Genomic DNA, 14,460 nt, shown 5'->3' on the forward strand with positions numbered 1-14,460 from the left:
CGAGCTAGGATCTAAGTAGCAAATAATTTTCGTGTGAATTTCCAATACTATTTTCAACTAAACTGCGCGCCAACGAATTGTCGGTCTTGAAACACAGCTTCTTCGTTAGAACAGTAAATTGACTTAAATAAATCACAAATCGATTTAATTTTTTATGCTGATACAAATCGTATCTAACATCCCCCTTCCCCCGAATATTACTGTAAAGAATTTATTGCGAAAAAACCCTGACTGAGATAATATTTTTTCGCAATAAATTCTTTACAGTAATATTCGGGGGAAGGAAAATGTTAGATACGATTTGTATCAGCATCAAAAATTAAATCGATTTGCGATTTATTTAAGTCATACGGTTCTAACGAAGAAGCTGTGTTTCAAGACCGACAATTCGTTGGCGCGCAGTTTAGTTGGAAATAGTATTGGAAATTTACACGGAAATTATTTGCTACTTAGATCCTAGCTCGGACTTGATGGCGTTCTTATATTAAATTGATTTTAAATCTTAAAATCCTATTACTATTATTATTACCCTGATGGAAATATTTTACTGAATATAATGGAATTTTACTGAAATTCTGTCTCAATTGACCCAGATGAAAATATTTTGCTGAAAGTACTATGAAATTGATGATAAATGAAATAAAAGTTATTGAAAAATTACTGAATATATTTCAAAATAAATCATAATTTTCTTTATGAAATTTAATGTAAATACTGTGAAATATAAGAAAAATTAAATTATACTGTTGAAAAATAATAAAACTGAATCCTTGCTCGTTCAGTCGCTTTTTGGAATTGAAGCATAGGAGCCTTCGTTAATTTGAGAATTTAGCTGATGCTAATTCGAGTTTATAAGACTATAAGTCTACTTTTTGTTGAGAATTACTACTTTTTTATGTCACAGTTTTAAAGAATTCGATTTTTACTTAATTTATAGATTTTTTACTACTTGACTATTATTACACAGCTTGACTTCGGAAAATTTTTTGACACGCAATGATTAACCCTCCGAGAACACACCTATTTTCTCAATCACGGAGAACACTCAGGGTCAATCTGACCCTACACAACTTTGATCGCACTCGTCAATTTAAAATGGTGGACGATCAAAGTGTGTGTAAGGTCAGATTAACCCAGAGTGTTCTCTTGAAAAAAATTTCTTTAAAAAAAAATTTTTTTTTATTTTTTTTATTTTTAATATTTTTGGCTAAAAATTTTTTTGGCAAAAAAAAAACAGAGTCAAATTGACCCTTTGTGTTCTCGGAGGGTTAAGGCCGTTCGCTCCACATTTTTCAGCCTTCTAACACGATTTATCTCGCCATTAAACGAATAATTATTTTTTAAGTTTTAAAAATTGTTAACAACTCTCTAATTAAATTTATAGTTTGACCACGCATACATTTCGACTATTTGTTAATCGGTTTTTTGGGCTTTTAACTTGATGTGGCTTCTTAATAACTCCATGTAATTTGTATACTATAATTATTAATATTAAGAAAGTAAAAACGACCGCTATGATTTAAATCAATAGAGAGGATAAATTCTATAATAAAAATGCTATAATTATTAATTAATGTTAATTTTATGATGTTAAACTTTCTTTTAATTTATTTTATCTCTCGACGGATTTTTTATGTAACGGGATTATTATGATAATGTATTACAGTTAATTAGAGGGATTTATTTTATTGATTGAAAAAGTCTCTGTAAAGCACGAAACGTCCCAGTTATTTGGACGGAATATTGAACTATATTATTTAGAATCATGTTGTTCGGTTATTGGCTCTTGTTTTATCTAAGACATACGAGCTTTATCTACTTATATATTTTTTAATTTATACATATTAAAATTATTGCAATGTTAAAAAAAACAAATTTTTTACATTATCTCATGACGAAAGAGACCATCACCTTCTCGCGGTTTCCGTTGAGCAACAATATCTACGTAATCTATTCGTAAAAGTGAAATACACATAACTGCTGTGATTGCAAAAATTTGTCCTTTAATTTTACTATATGTATTTTACAAGACATAGTAACTTGTGCCAATGTCAAATAATTAATGAAATAAAATTTCTTAAAGTTTCCATGTGCGTAATCTATCGAGCCGGTAGAAGCAATTTTCTAATAGTAAACGTGGACGAGCGAGTAAGACGATCGGCTAGAATGATGAAGTTCTCAAGTTCGAATCCTGGTTTTTTTTTAACTTTTTTTGCATTTTTATTTTTTTAGGCAAATGAGTTTTTATGTAATACATATAAACTAGGAAAATTATTTGACAATCATTAAAATTATTCGCATATTTTCTAACAACTTTAGGAAAGTTAACGATTTGCTCATAAAAAAATAAAAAATTATTTTTAAATTACAAAATAAGTTTTCTTTATTATTGTATAATAACAATAGTATTGTTCATTAATCCTCGGTCTCGGCTTCATATTATATATATATATATATATATATATATATATATATATATATATATATCAATAAATATCATAAGTAATTAATAAGTGCGACAAGACCTAGGTGCGCGCGCGCGCGCGAGCGCCGAGATATTAACAAGAAGCCTAGCACGATTCTCGCCGGCTCGGCTGACCGAGCATCGAGCATCTGACATCACCGCTGAAATCTGGCATCACTGCAAAATTAGTCCGGATTCGCACCAGGGGCAAAGTCTGTAGGTAAAATCGGGTATATTTAGTCCAGACTCGCACCAGGGGCAAAGTCTGTAATGTGATTTAGTCCGGACTCAATCCTAGGGGCAAAGTCTGTCGGTAAGGGGCAAAGTGTGTCGGTAATCAAAGCACGGAAATGCTGGTCTCGACTTTTGAGGGACCATTGGCTATCTGTCTATTAATCTGTGCTTCCACAGACTTTTCTCGATGACGGTAATGTCGCGCCGTTCGAGGACGAGACTTCGAGCTCGCGCTCTCGTCTCTCGCGCAGTCACTGCGGTCAGCGGTGTCGCTCCCGGTAAAAATAAACGCACAGGTGAGCGTGAGCGTGGAAATTGGAAATTTACGAAGTCCGCGCCGCGGCGCCGTCCGCGGTCCGCTAGTTCCGCTAATTCCTAGAAGTCGCGTTGCTCCCTTGCGCCGTAAACGAGCTGGCATAGCGGAGATATATTAAGACGCGTAGAGTTAGAGTGGTGCGTCGCGCGCGCGACGAGGGAGATGAAGCGACGCTGAAACAAACCCGTCCGTTGCTCCGTTTTTACCGGGAATGGATCGCGATTGAGGACTAAATGCCAGTACAAACAATGCCGTACGTTGGGCGGCGGTCTGCTAACAAAAATAAAGTTAACCTAAAAAACGGTACGTTATTTTGAATCTATATAAATTATAATTGAGGCATATATTTTTATTTCTTAAATCAGGTGAGCGTGAGCGTGGAAATTGGAAATTTACGAAGTCCGCGCCGCGGCGCCGTCCGCGGTCCGCTAGTTCCGCTAATTCCTAGAAGTCGCGTTGCTCCCTTGCGCCGTAAACGAGCTGGCATAGCGGAGATATATTAAGACGCGTAGAGTTAGAGTGGTGCGTCGCGCGCGCGACGAGGGAGATGAAGCGACGCTGAAACAAACCCGTCCGTTGCTCCGTTTTTACCGGGAATGGATCGCGATTGAGGACTAAATGCCAGTACAAACAATGCCGTACGTTGGGCGGCGGTGCGTTTGCTCATAGAGCCGGTCTCCCCCGAGGGCCTCTCTACCGTACTTCCCCCCTTCCGCGGCGATCGGCGGGATCCAGGAGTGACGATTGACGATGCCCACCGTAGCGAACTCGTCGCTCACCTACGAGATCCTCATGTACCTGAACTCCTTTTACTTCGGCATGTTCGCCGTGTGCGAGCTGTGCATGGGGCTGTTCAAGGCCGTGAACCTGCCGTCGCCGGGCATGAGCAAGACCCTGATGGATTTCGCGCTGCTGTTCTTCTTGATAATCACGGAGAGCGGCAGGATTTACCTGGGGAGAAAGGGAAATCTGACCGAGCGTGGACTGCCGATCCTCATCGGGATCGTCCTGACCGTACCCAGCTCGCTGGCGACCCTCTACTTCTTACTCTGGCAGCACTACGTACTCAGGTTGGAGGTGATCCTCTGCAGCATACAGCTGATCCTGCTGGTGTCCGAGATGGTCATTGCGATCATGTGCCTTATAACCATCTACCGAGCGCCAGCCCCAGGGAAATGAATCCAGCTCTCCTAATATTCTAGTCGCACTCCACGTTCTGCACTTGTCACGCTTAATAATCCATTCCGAGTGTCGTCGATTCGTCAAGGCCGATATCAAAGTGCTTACCGTATTATTTTGTCACGCAATAAGACTTTCCCTGTGTACGATTTTTATTATTATATCTGTATGTGTAAGAAATAATCCTACGTGAGTGTATCACGTTATTTTCCCTGAAGCTTGATATAAATTCAATTCTGCGTAATAATTTCGTCACAAATATTCTTTAGTAAAAGAATAAAGACTGGCCATCAAAAAGATTTTTATGCTACACGATTTCTCTCTGTAATCACAAGATCATAAATACTGCCATTTATAAATATTCTCATCTTTAAGCGGTAATTTGTAAGTCGTACCAAAAAAAGGAACTATATGTAATACTATATATTATATATTTCTATATTGGATATAATCGTCAGTTGTAAGAAACTTGCACGTATGTTTGTTGTGTATACGCATTTATATCAAAATAAATATTTTTCAAATAAATAATACAATATTTACGCCGTAATATATGATGTGGCGTAACACACACTCACGCACACATACATTTTCTTGTAATGGTATAATGCCGACGTTTTTCAGATCACATATATCTTCAAGTACTTCCCAAATAAATACACGCGATATACATTGACTATAAAACTTATAACAAATATTTCACAAAGTCCATACGATCTCGAAAGCTATTAAAACTATCGAAGATGCATTCGCGATGTATAATATACGGAAAGATTATGAGATTATTAATTACAAATAAAGGATTAAAATTTAACATCCGCAATTACAGTCAATATCTAATTACTACGACAGAATTCTACCCTAATCTATGGCAATTACATTAAACAGTCGATAGAATTCTACTTCATGACAATTAAAATTGCATTTCTGCCTAAACGATACAACTCTTAATGTTTTATACTGTTTGCCGCGACTCTACGTCTTCTGATCGCGCGTAATCGATTGTTGCAGTAAATTTGTAAAAATACCGAGCCGAATACCAATAAGATACCGAATACTCCAACAATGGTGAACTCGTGATGATAGGTCAAGCATGATAGTAGTATTGCCAAACCCTGTAACAGACATTATTTAAAAATTCGGGATTATATTCTTTGGATTTAACACCTTTCCTTACAAATTGATATCAAATGATCATATACCTGACGAATGGTCATCATAATGACAAATGTGATGGATCCAAATTTCGAAATAGTGTAAAAAATATACAACTGGCCGCTTGCCGAACAAATTGAAATCAGCAAGCAATCGACTATAAACCTGGGGTACTGTACAATAAAAGTCATTAGTCACTTTCGTGCAAGCAATATTACAAGAAACTAATTGCATATCGCAAATTAATTACCGTCGTCATGAAAGAAAATATCAGTGGAAAGCTCGATTGTTGAAACAGAGACATCGCGGTTAACAAACAGGAGAACATATTAACCGCACACATCATTTGTACGCTAGTCACACCATAGTCTGTAAAAAGTGCATTCTGCCAGGTACTTGTGAAACTATCTAATAATAAGTAACCTCCCAGTAAAATAACACCGGAGAGTGTTGTAGCCCCATCTGAAAGTATTTGATAGATCTATCGTAAGTTGATTGTAACTAAAATTTATTATAGATTTAACAAAATATATACCGTTTTTATGATCAGAACTGTCCAACATAAAGAGCGTCATTCCGATAGAAATGAGAATCGCAGTAACATACTCGTAATATTCATATGTTGTATGCGAAATTATTTTTCCCATTAACATAACTGGGATAATTTTAGAAGCTTTAGCTAGAACCTAAAAAAAATGATTAAACGCATATAACAAAACATTCATACAAATACTCATATCTTGGCACATAAGAAGTTATGACTATAGAGAAATCAATGAATCGTCAGAAGGTATATACAATCGTAATTTGTTTACCTGTGATGGAAAACTGACATACTTCAAAGCTTCGTATTGACACCAACTGCTCATAATATTTGACAAGGAGCAAAACGCATACTTGTACAATGGCGTCTTATGTTGCGGCTGACGTTGAATAAGTAAATATAATCCCGATATCAGGAAAGCAAGAATGCGATTCACAAATACCAGGAATTGCGAATCTTGAAACCGCGCTTTATTGCCAGACGCATCTTCGTACTCCTATATAAATAAATTTTTGTTTAATTAGGAAATTACGTTACATGAATAACAATAAAATATCACAAAGTAGTCACACTAAAATAATCCAAAATAATATCCACTTCTAATAATATTAAAAAAAACATATTGTTCTTTTTTATAGATATTTCTCTCCTATCGTGAATGAAATTTGACTAATACCTGTGTCATTATCTTTTCCTGCAAGTAGCCCCATGTTAGATAACTAAATTGCAGCCCAAAGAAACAATACAGCAAGAGCAGGGCGTCTTGAGTAAAAGTGCGCTGGACATGAGTGGAAGCATTAGAAGCATAAACCGGTGAGTCCAAAAGGCCTGTCTCGCAGTGTCCGACGAAGCACGAATGCACCAGTCTGGGAATACAGCCTTTCCCTGCATAAATATTCTATTTAATTACCACAGTATATATCATAAGATATTATATTAAATCTTTCTAAATTGATACTTACCGCTTCTCTGTATGTACTTTGTATATCGTACATATTTATATATAAGGCAACCCGGCAACAGCACAGTGGCATATCCCAATAAATTCAAACACAATCGAATAACCCAATTGTATGTAGATGTTTTGAAGATTTCTTCTCCATTATTTGTGAACAATTTTATGACCTCGCTGGTTCCAAATATGACGCTGACTGAAAGCAGTAGCAGCAGGCTGCCAAACGTACTCTCTTTAACTACATGGTAATTAAACATGAAAATTAAGTATATAATTATAAAAATAAAGTATCAAAGATAGGAGAGGTGGTGTGACGATACACATTGAACACTAGCGTGTCTAATCGCTCTGTCCACGTCAGCTGTGAAAACGGAACTGATGCTGCCGTTGCATTTGCGCTTTCGACAAAGTCAAGATTAAGACGTACCATATCACGATGTCACCCACAAAGTTTCCCATACTCCTCGCAAGTGAGAAACTCCGGCGATGATACCCAATTATCCCATAACCTTCGTCACGAACGTTCCCTCGCCTAGCTCACGTGTGCTCGGGCCTAGAGAAGTTTCCATTCGCTGTGCATTATTATACACTGCAAACAATTGTCATTAGAGATGTAATTACTCTTATCTTATCTCCCTACTCCAATTTTACCTTGCCACAAGCATGGTGTTTCTAATCTTCGTCATAGGAGAAACAATACATATAGAACATGTATACATACTTGCGACACGTATCGCAGGAAGAGGTCAGGATCGTATCGAGTTTCTAGGGTGCCAGAGGCCTACGGCCTACCCTGTGTCCTAAATAAAAAAGGATTCGCTTCATTCTCTAAACCTGCCAATCTTCGTTAGTCAGACTCAATGCTTTTTTTATTTTGCTTGTGTAACATCACTAACATCGCTATCTAATCGGAATATCATGCAAATTTTAAAACAATAAATATAATACAAAAATATGAAGACATTTTTGGCATCGAAGCGTGATCTCCAAACAATGTAGAAAGTTTAAGCCAAAATAAACGAGAGGTGTCAAATTCAAAAATAAAAATAGTTTAATAACTCATTAATAAATTAAATAGTTAAAACAAAGAACACATAGTACAAAAAAATAAAAAGATAAGAACGCAGAGATAAACGTACGTCGATGATAAAGAATCGTTGTGAGTGAAAAACACAAATCAACAGCTGTAGTCAAATTGGTCTCCAAATTTCTTCTCGATATTTGGGGACTCATATATCAGTCATATCTCAATAATTGGAATTATATTTATTCAGTATAAGATGATTCTCTCGAAAAAAGATACAACGTACAGCGCGACTGATTTCATAATTATTCAAATGGAATATTATATCATTTGAATAGTTACAAAATAATAGAGTCTGATGCTCGATTATTTCTGCAGTCGATCGTATTCTGCTAGCAGATTCTGTTATATTTCTGCTAAGTAATATTCTACAAAATTTGTAGCACACTTTGCAAATTTTGTTTTTGATACAGGAACAGCAATGAAAATCGAACAGATTTGCTAAGCTTTTGAGTATATGAAAAAACATATTTACAGATTTAAATGTTAATGTTTCGTAACGCAATTTATTCGAACGATTAAATTATCATTATTTATAGTTAGATTTGTTCCTTGTAACGAAACTTTCTTCATCCTCTTTTTTTTATATCGCTCAATTATATAATGTACTTATTATTTCATTTCAAGAGTAGAAAACATATAACATGACGCAGTTACAAGGAACAAATTACTCTTGTCTCATCAGCTTATACAGATTTAGTATCAATCGTTCTAAAGGCAAAGTGTCCACGATAATATTAGAACTTGGTCCAAGTTCTCGGACCGAGAGAAATTAAAATTACTGAAACTTGGATCGTGGACACATCAATTTTGCATCCAAGTTCAGTGTGTCCACGATCCAAGTTTTAGTAACTTTTCCTCGGTCCGAGAACTTGGACCAAGTTCTAGCATCGTAGACCTCACGAAGCGCCAGTATACAAGTACAGTCCTGTCGGCACGGCGCGCCGTGTGCGCATGCGCGATCCTGATTAGTACAGGCCTCGAGTGTGATTTAATTTGATCCGGCATTAGAAAATGCAAGACTTGCTCGTAACAACTGCGGACGCCTATATAATACTCTATACTCGCGAAGGACAGGCTCGGACCGCGAGCGAAAGACGCCTCGTCGCGGTCGTTTCGATCGGCGTTGGCGAGCAGCGGCCTTGAGAGCTGAGCGCATTCGGACGCGCTTCGCGTACATACATACAGCGCGCATCGCGCTTGCGTGGCACAAGCCGAGGAGTATCGCAGGCATGTGTGACAATATGTGTACACACGGTATATAGGTATATGGGTATACGGCCGACTAACCCGGAGCCGTCCTAAAAAAGCACGCGAGGCAATCTGGCTCGTGCGATTCGCGGTGCAAGGACACGCACGCGCGTCACGTGCAATCTAACCCCCTGACCGCCCTGCTCCGTTTCCCTCTCACCCCCGTCCCTGATGCGCGCCACGTTAACTCCAGGGGTTGCCCTCCCCCCCGCGGCCCCGCGCGAGGAGAAATTCATATTATTTACGAGGATGTCCCACGATCGATTTAAAATCGATCTTTCATCATCGAATTTCGTTAATGTTTTCTTCAACGCGAAAACATTAAAGACGGTATTCATAGTCAGATGCTATATTTAAGATCATCTTTTAAATTCATCTTCAGACACTGTACGATTCGCTTCATTGGCTACGGAGTATCTGCATGCAGATTAACTTATGACGATCTTATATACAAGATCTGACTATGAACATCGGCCTATATGTCTTGATATAATATTAAACGTTGTAATTTCACCCGAAGTTTGTCTAAGATTAGATAAGGGGCGAGGATTCGTTGCATGCGTTTATTTAGAATTTACAGCACGGTATAAACGTGTCAAGCTCGTACGCCAGTTTTTCTGGATCTTTGAATTTTTCTTTCCTCATTTTAAAATCCTCAGCGCGAGTTTATGTACAAATTTCTCAGAGTTCAATTAAATTTATCCGGTTGTTTAATATTATACAAATTGAAAGTACACATCCACGATTTGGACCTAAACTTTCGCGAATCTTTAAAACGCGCGCAAGCGAACGTTTCTTCATTTTTTAATAGGAATCCTTTCGCTAGTTTAATTCTTCGGTGCAATCGATTGCGTCGGCGCTTCGATGGAATCGAAAATCCGAGAGTGTTTAAACCGGTTGACCATAGTTATTACATTACGTGAATGATAAACGGAGAGAAAGAGCAAGAGGGACTCGTTCGTTTCCCCTCTCGTGTTTAGCGGATGCTGGATAGGTGACGCAATCGGGGAAAAATTCCACGATCATTAACGCAATCGCGCGGAAGATCCGAATAACTTTTTGTTATTAACCGCCGATCCGGGAACTAAGGGCCCCCGCACAATGAAAAATATAAGGAACAAGGAGAACAAATATTAGCGATTAGGACTAAGGAATCAGGAATATAAGCTGGTGTAGCACTCTGTTTTTCATTGTGCATCCAGTTTTATTTCTGATTTTTTAGTTCTAATAGCTAATATCTGTTCCTTGTTCCTTATATTTTTCATTGTGCGGGGGCCTTACTAATGCTCAGTCGACTGCGACATTTCGTTTACGAAAAGCGTTTTTTTCCCCTCGAATAGGAAACATCCTCTCCCTCTCTCTCCTCGTTCGAAATGCATTAACGACCGGTCGTTATCGGCGTTATCAGGCCCGTTAAGTATCGCGAGCGTTACTTTATTGAACGGAGAATTAATGGCCCAATGATGATACAGAAAATTAATGGATAACGCACTCGGAGGTCGCGCTCCGAGTCGGCATCACCCAAGCAGAACGTGCCGAATGCCAAGAAGAAGTAAAGAGTCGTTTACTTCCGCTTTACAAAGTTACGACCGGATGAAGAATCGATCGCCTAAAGCGAATTGTCGCTCTGACCTCTTTAGATTCCAGCGTTTTTCTCTATCAGTCATCGATATTGTATACATCTCATATATTGTATATATATCTGATATCCCAAGCGAGATTTATTACAAACAAGATGGTTATAAGGGAGATGATATAAGAGCATTGATAAGAATGAGATGTGGAAATATGGAAGAGGGGAATAAATATTGTTTAGAGAGAAGGAAAAAACGTTATGTGTCTGCGGACAAGGAAAAGATTGTATTAGCCATTACGTGGAAAAGTGTTATAGGACTAAGGATTGGTTTAAGGAGTTAGATAAAAATAAAAGAGAAATATTGAAAAGAGTATGGAACGATGAATTGGATAATGTAAAACAAAATATGTTGAGGAAATTGTGGTGAGAGAAAGACTATATTAGAACAAAGAAGAATAGGTAATAATAAGCATAAAAATTGTAGGCGGTATGGATGATATAAGAGTGTATTAAGGAAAAATTACAAACTAAGTTCACTTCTTGGCGATGTAATCTGAAGATAAGATGGTTTTCCATCAAGTTGAACAACAACATGAAGCGAGGTTTATTATAAACAAGTTGGACAACCATCTTGTTTATAACAAACCTCGCTTCATCGAATACTTCGCATACTTTGATAATATAATAATAATAATAATAATAATCAAAGTATTATTATCAAAGATATTATTATCAAAGTGTACGAAATATTCGATGAAACGAAGTTTATTACAAACAAAGTGGTTTTCCTTGTCGAAGTATTTTGCCTAAACTCGCTTGAACGTTCCTCCGCATATCTCTTTGCGATTAATATCTTAGATTATCTTTCTTTTCATTAGCATTACTGTCCGGATTCATCGAAGTTTAATCTCCTTTGCGGTTGCGGCCTAAAAGTTATTCATGCCTTGACATTTCGTTATTAAGGAATGATCTCTTCTCGACCCAGTCGACGAGAGGAGTATCGTGTTTATTACCGAACGCCTCGCATTACAAGCGAACCAAAGCGAACATTGAGTTATCGCTTGTCCAATCCATCCGTTTGCCGAAGAATTCCTTTTTCTCTTTCTCTTCCTCCCTCCCTCCCTCTCTCTCTCTCTCTCTCTCTCTCCCCCTCTCTCTCTCTCTCTTTCTCTTTCTCTTTTTCAGGCACGCGTAACACACGGCCGCGACATTATGTATACATGAACTGAAAGCCCGATCTCGCCGTTCCACTTTTTTCCCATGTCGCGAGGAAACCTTGAAAACGGTAGTACACCTATTCCATCTCTGCCCTACTTTGGTTTAATACGCGGATTACGTCTCAGTTTTCTGAACCGTCCTGGATCATCCCGGCGACTATCCGGGATGCAGCCAGCATCGTGCGCAAGCGTTCGCGCCGACTCGTTATTGTATGTACGTCGACAATGAGCGTAAAATGTCACAACATTCTTCGGCATCAATGCGTATGAGCGCTTTTTGCGTCAACACCTAACGCCCAGGTGCTATACACGTATCGTGACTAATCGTCGTGAGGAAAAATAACTAATAATGACCAGTAACCGATACTTAGCACCGCGACGTGCGTTGCAGTGTACAAAATTGAAGGAGCACTTAAAACACGATTTTACATAAATTTTCCTGGCAACGAGCGATGAATAGATTAAAATGCACCGGGCCTTTTGTTCCAAAAAAACACGGTGCGGAGCGAATGAATTAGATATAATGACTCACAAAAATCTTGGATGCGCAAGCAACACAATATTTAACAAAAATAAGTTAGGTACTTTACAATATTGTCCGATTTATAATACTCGATTTTTAATTTCGACATCACAGATCTTATTGTCAGACCCAAGCTGCCATGAAGATTTTGTATCAGGTGCAACGATATTCTTGATACAGAGATGGAATATAATCTAAAAATTTTTAATAATAAGTGAAACACGACCGTTATGATATACAATCAATTAGAGAGACAAACCCCCATTTACGGTCCGGACCGGATTGTTAGTATAAGCCTAACAGTAATATTGTGTGAATTTTGTACTTTTCTCAAATTCAATAAACTGCAGCTTCTAAATTCAATAGCGATCGTAATCTCGATAAATTAACGATTTTGATCTTGAGATCTTATGCCCGTTCTAGACTGGAGGATGAGCCGACTCTCGGCTCATCCGCCTTCTATAGTGTACGTGACATAAACTATACATAACCTATAGATTTTTACCCGTCTACACCACTCACTCGGATGAGCCGAGAGTCGGCTCATCCTCCAGTCTAGAACGGGCATTAACGACTCAGATGAAGCATGAACTGCAAAAGTGACTGTCACTATTTTACTAACGAGGTTGACGCGGAAGGCTTCAGACAGTTACTTTTATAACTCGATTCTCTCGAGCGCACAAGATTGTAAAGATTGTTTAACAAAGCGTGATCGAAAGTCCTCGCGCAATAAGAAAATTTATGCTTTAATAAGTGCTTTTATCGTTAAACTGACTTTAGTGGGAATGTTTGTCATTTTATCTAACGCAGCTAGCTTTTAATCAACTCAAATTTATTAAATTAAAATTATGACGTTTTGACCATGAATTTCGATCCTTTTCAAGTGTGTATAAGAGTCATGTAATCACAGTAATATAGTGGACTCACAAAATTCTTAATCAATCTGACATTGTGGCCAAACTACGCCATAAGTTTAAAAGCTAAATTGTAAAAAGATGAATCAGAGTGTAAGAATCAAAGTAAATGCACAAAACACGTGAGCCATTTAATTTTATACTTATTTTTATATTTATTATTATACCGGTAAAGCAGTCATTGTTTGTGTTTTATCTTGCAACTTTGACAGCTATTTATCGCCAAGTACCTTTGTTCTAATAATTCCGAACGTTCCAATTGTTACCCGTCGATCATATTGATGGCGCGTTAGTACGTCGCATTAGTGATTGGCACTCGAGAATTTTTAAGTTTTATCCAATAAATGTAATGTCCGCTCACGCAAAATGTATCTCATCAGACGTTTAATTTCATGTTCAATAGATAAAATAACAAAAACAAAAACGTCAAACGACATTACATATGGTTGTGCGACGCAGATCTTGAGAAGACGCATCTGGCGTGAACGCGCGACGAACATTTATGGCGTTTAATATCCTCCGATCGACTTTCGAACGAAGACAACGAGCGGGCAATATACGCGAGATGCTCTTTGTGTGAAAGAACTTTGCTCCCGATACCGCGAACGTGCATAATCATCATCTCGCCGAGGTATATCTGCGGCGATACATTTATAGACCCCCAAGGATAAGGAATCCGTGAGAGCGCTATCGCGCGATCCGTTGCCGCTGGTCGCGTCGCGCATGAAACGCAACGAGCCGCTGCGCGCTATCGCGCTTTAAAAAAGGCGCAAAGGTCGCCGAAGATTGCTCGTCTCGCGCGCGCGGGAAGCACAGCGCAAAATTCGCGACGCACCGTGCACGCTCCCAACATCCAACGGAGAGAAGTGCGTCGCGGATGTGCGATCGGAGAGTACGCCCGAGATATCGCTTCAATCGCGGTCTATACGAAAATATAACATCCAAAGTTTTGTTTTCGCTTCAAAATTGACGTACTATAATTCGGAGTGCGAGCGAGTGCACGTATGTAACGTGCGCGCGCGTGAAGGTGAGCGAAAATCGCAGGGGC

At 38.4% G+C, this 14,460-nt stretch overlaps 2 protein-coding genes across 2 annotated transcripts; one reads left to right on the forward strand and one right to left on the reverse strand.

The window, feature by feature from the left end:
- The first annotated feature begins 3,382 nt into the window (after positions 1–3,382).
- LOC139822026 (transmembrane protein 216) lies at positions 3,383–4,731 on the forward strand. Its single transcript, XM_071793543.1, has one exon. It carries the CDS (start codon positions 3,765–3,767, stop codon positions 4,191–4,193), a length of 429 nt encoding a protein of 142 aa, XP_071649644.1. The 5' UTR covers positions 3,383–3,764; the 3' UTR covers positions 4,194–4,731.
- Positions 4,602–10,361, reverse strand: LOC139822018 (adenosine 3'-phospho 5'-phosphosulfate transporter 1). Its single transcript, XM_071793532.1, has 9 exons — positions 7,499–10,361; positions 7,275–7,436; positions 6,855–7,063; positions 6,569–6,777; positions 6,164–6,388; positions 5,884–6,034; positions 5,599–5,810; positions 5,396–5,521; positions 4,602–5,308 (listed from the first exon to the last, which is right to left on the reverse strand). Exons 2-9 carry the CDS (start codon positions 7,304–7,306, stop codon positions 5,141–5,143), a joined length of 1,332 nt encoding a protein of 443 aa, XP_071649633.1. The 5' UTR covers positions 7,307–7,436; positions 7,499–10,361; the 3' UTR covers positions 4,602–5,140.
- Between the last annotated feature and the right edge of the window lie 4,099 nt (positions 10,362–14,460).

This window comes from Temnothorax longispinosus, chromosome 11 (assembly GCF_030848805.1).
Source record: "Temnothorax longispinosus isolate EJ_2023e chromosome 11, Tlon_JGU_v1, whole genome shotgun sequence".
Lineage (NCBI taxonomy): Eukaryota > Metazoa > Arthropoda > Insecta > Hymenoptera > Formicidae > Temnothorax > Temnothorax longispinosus.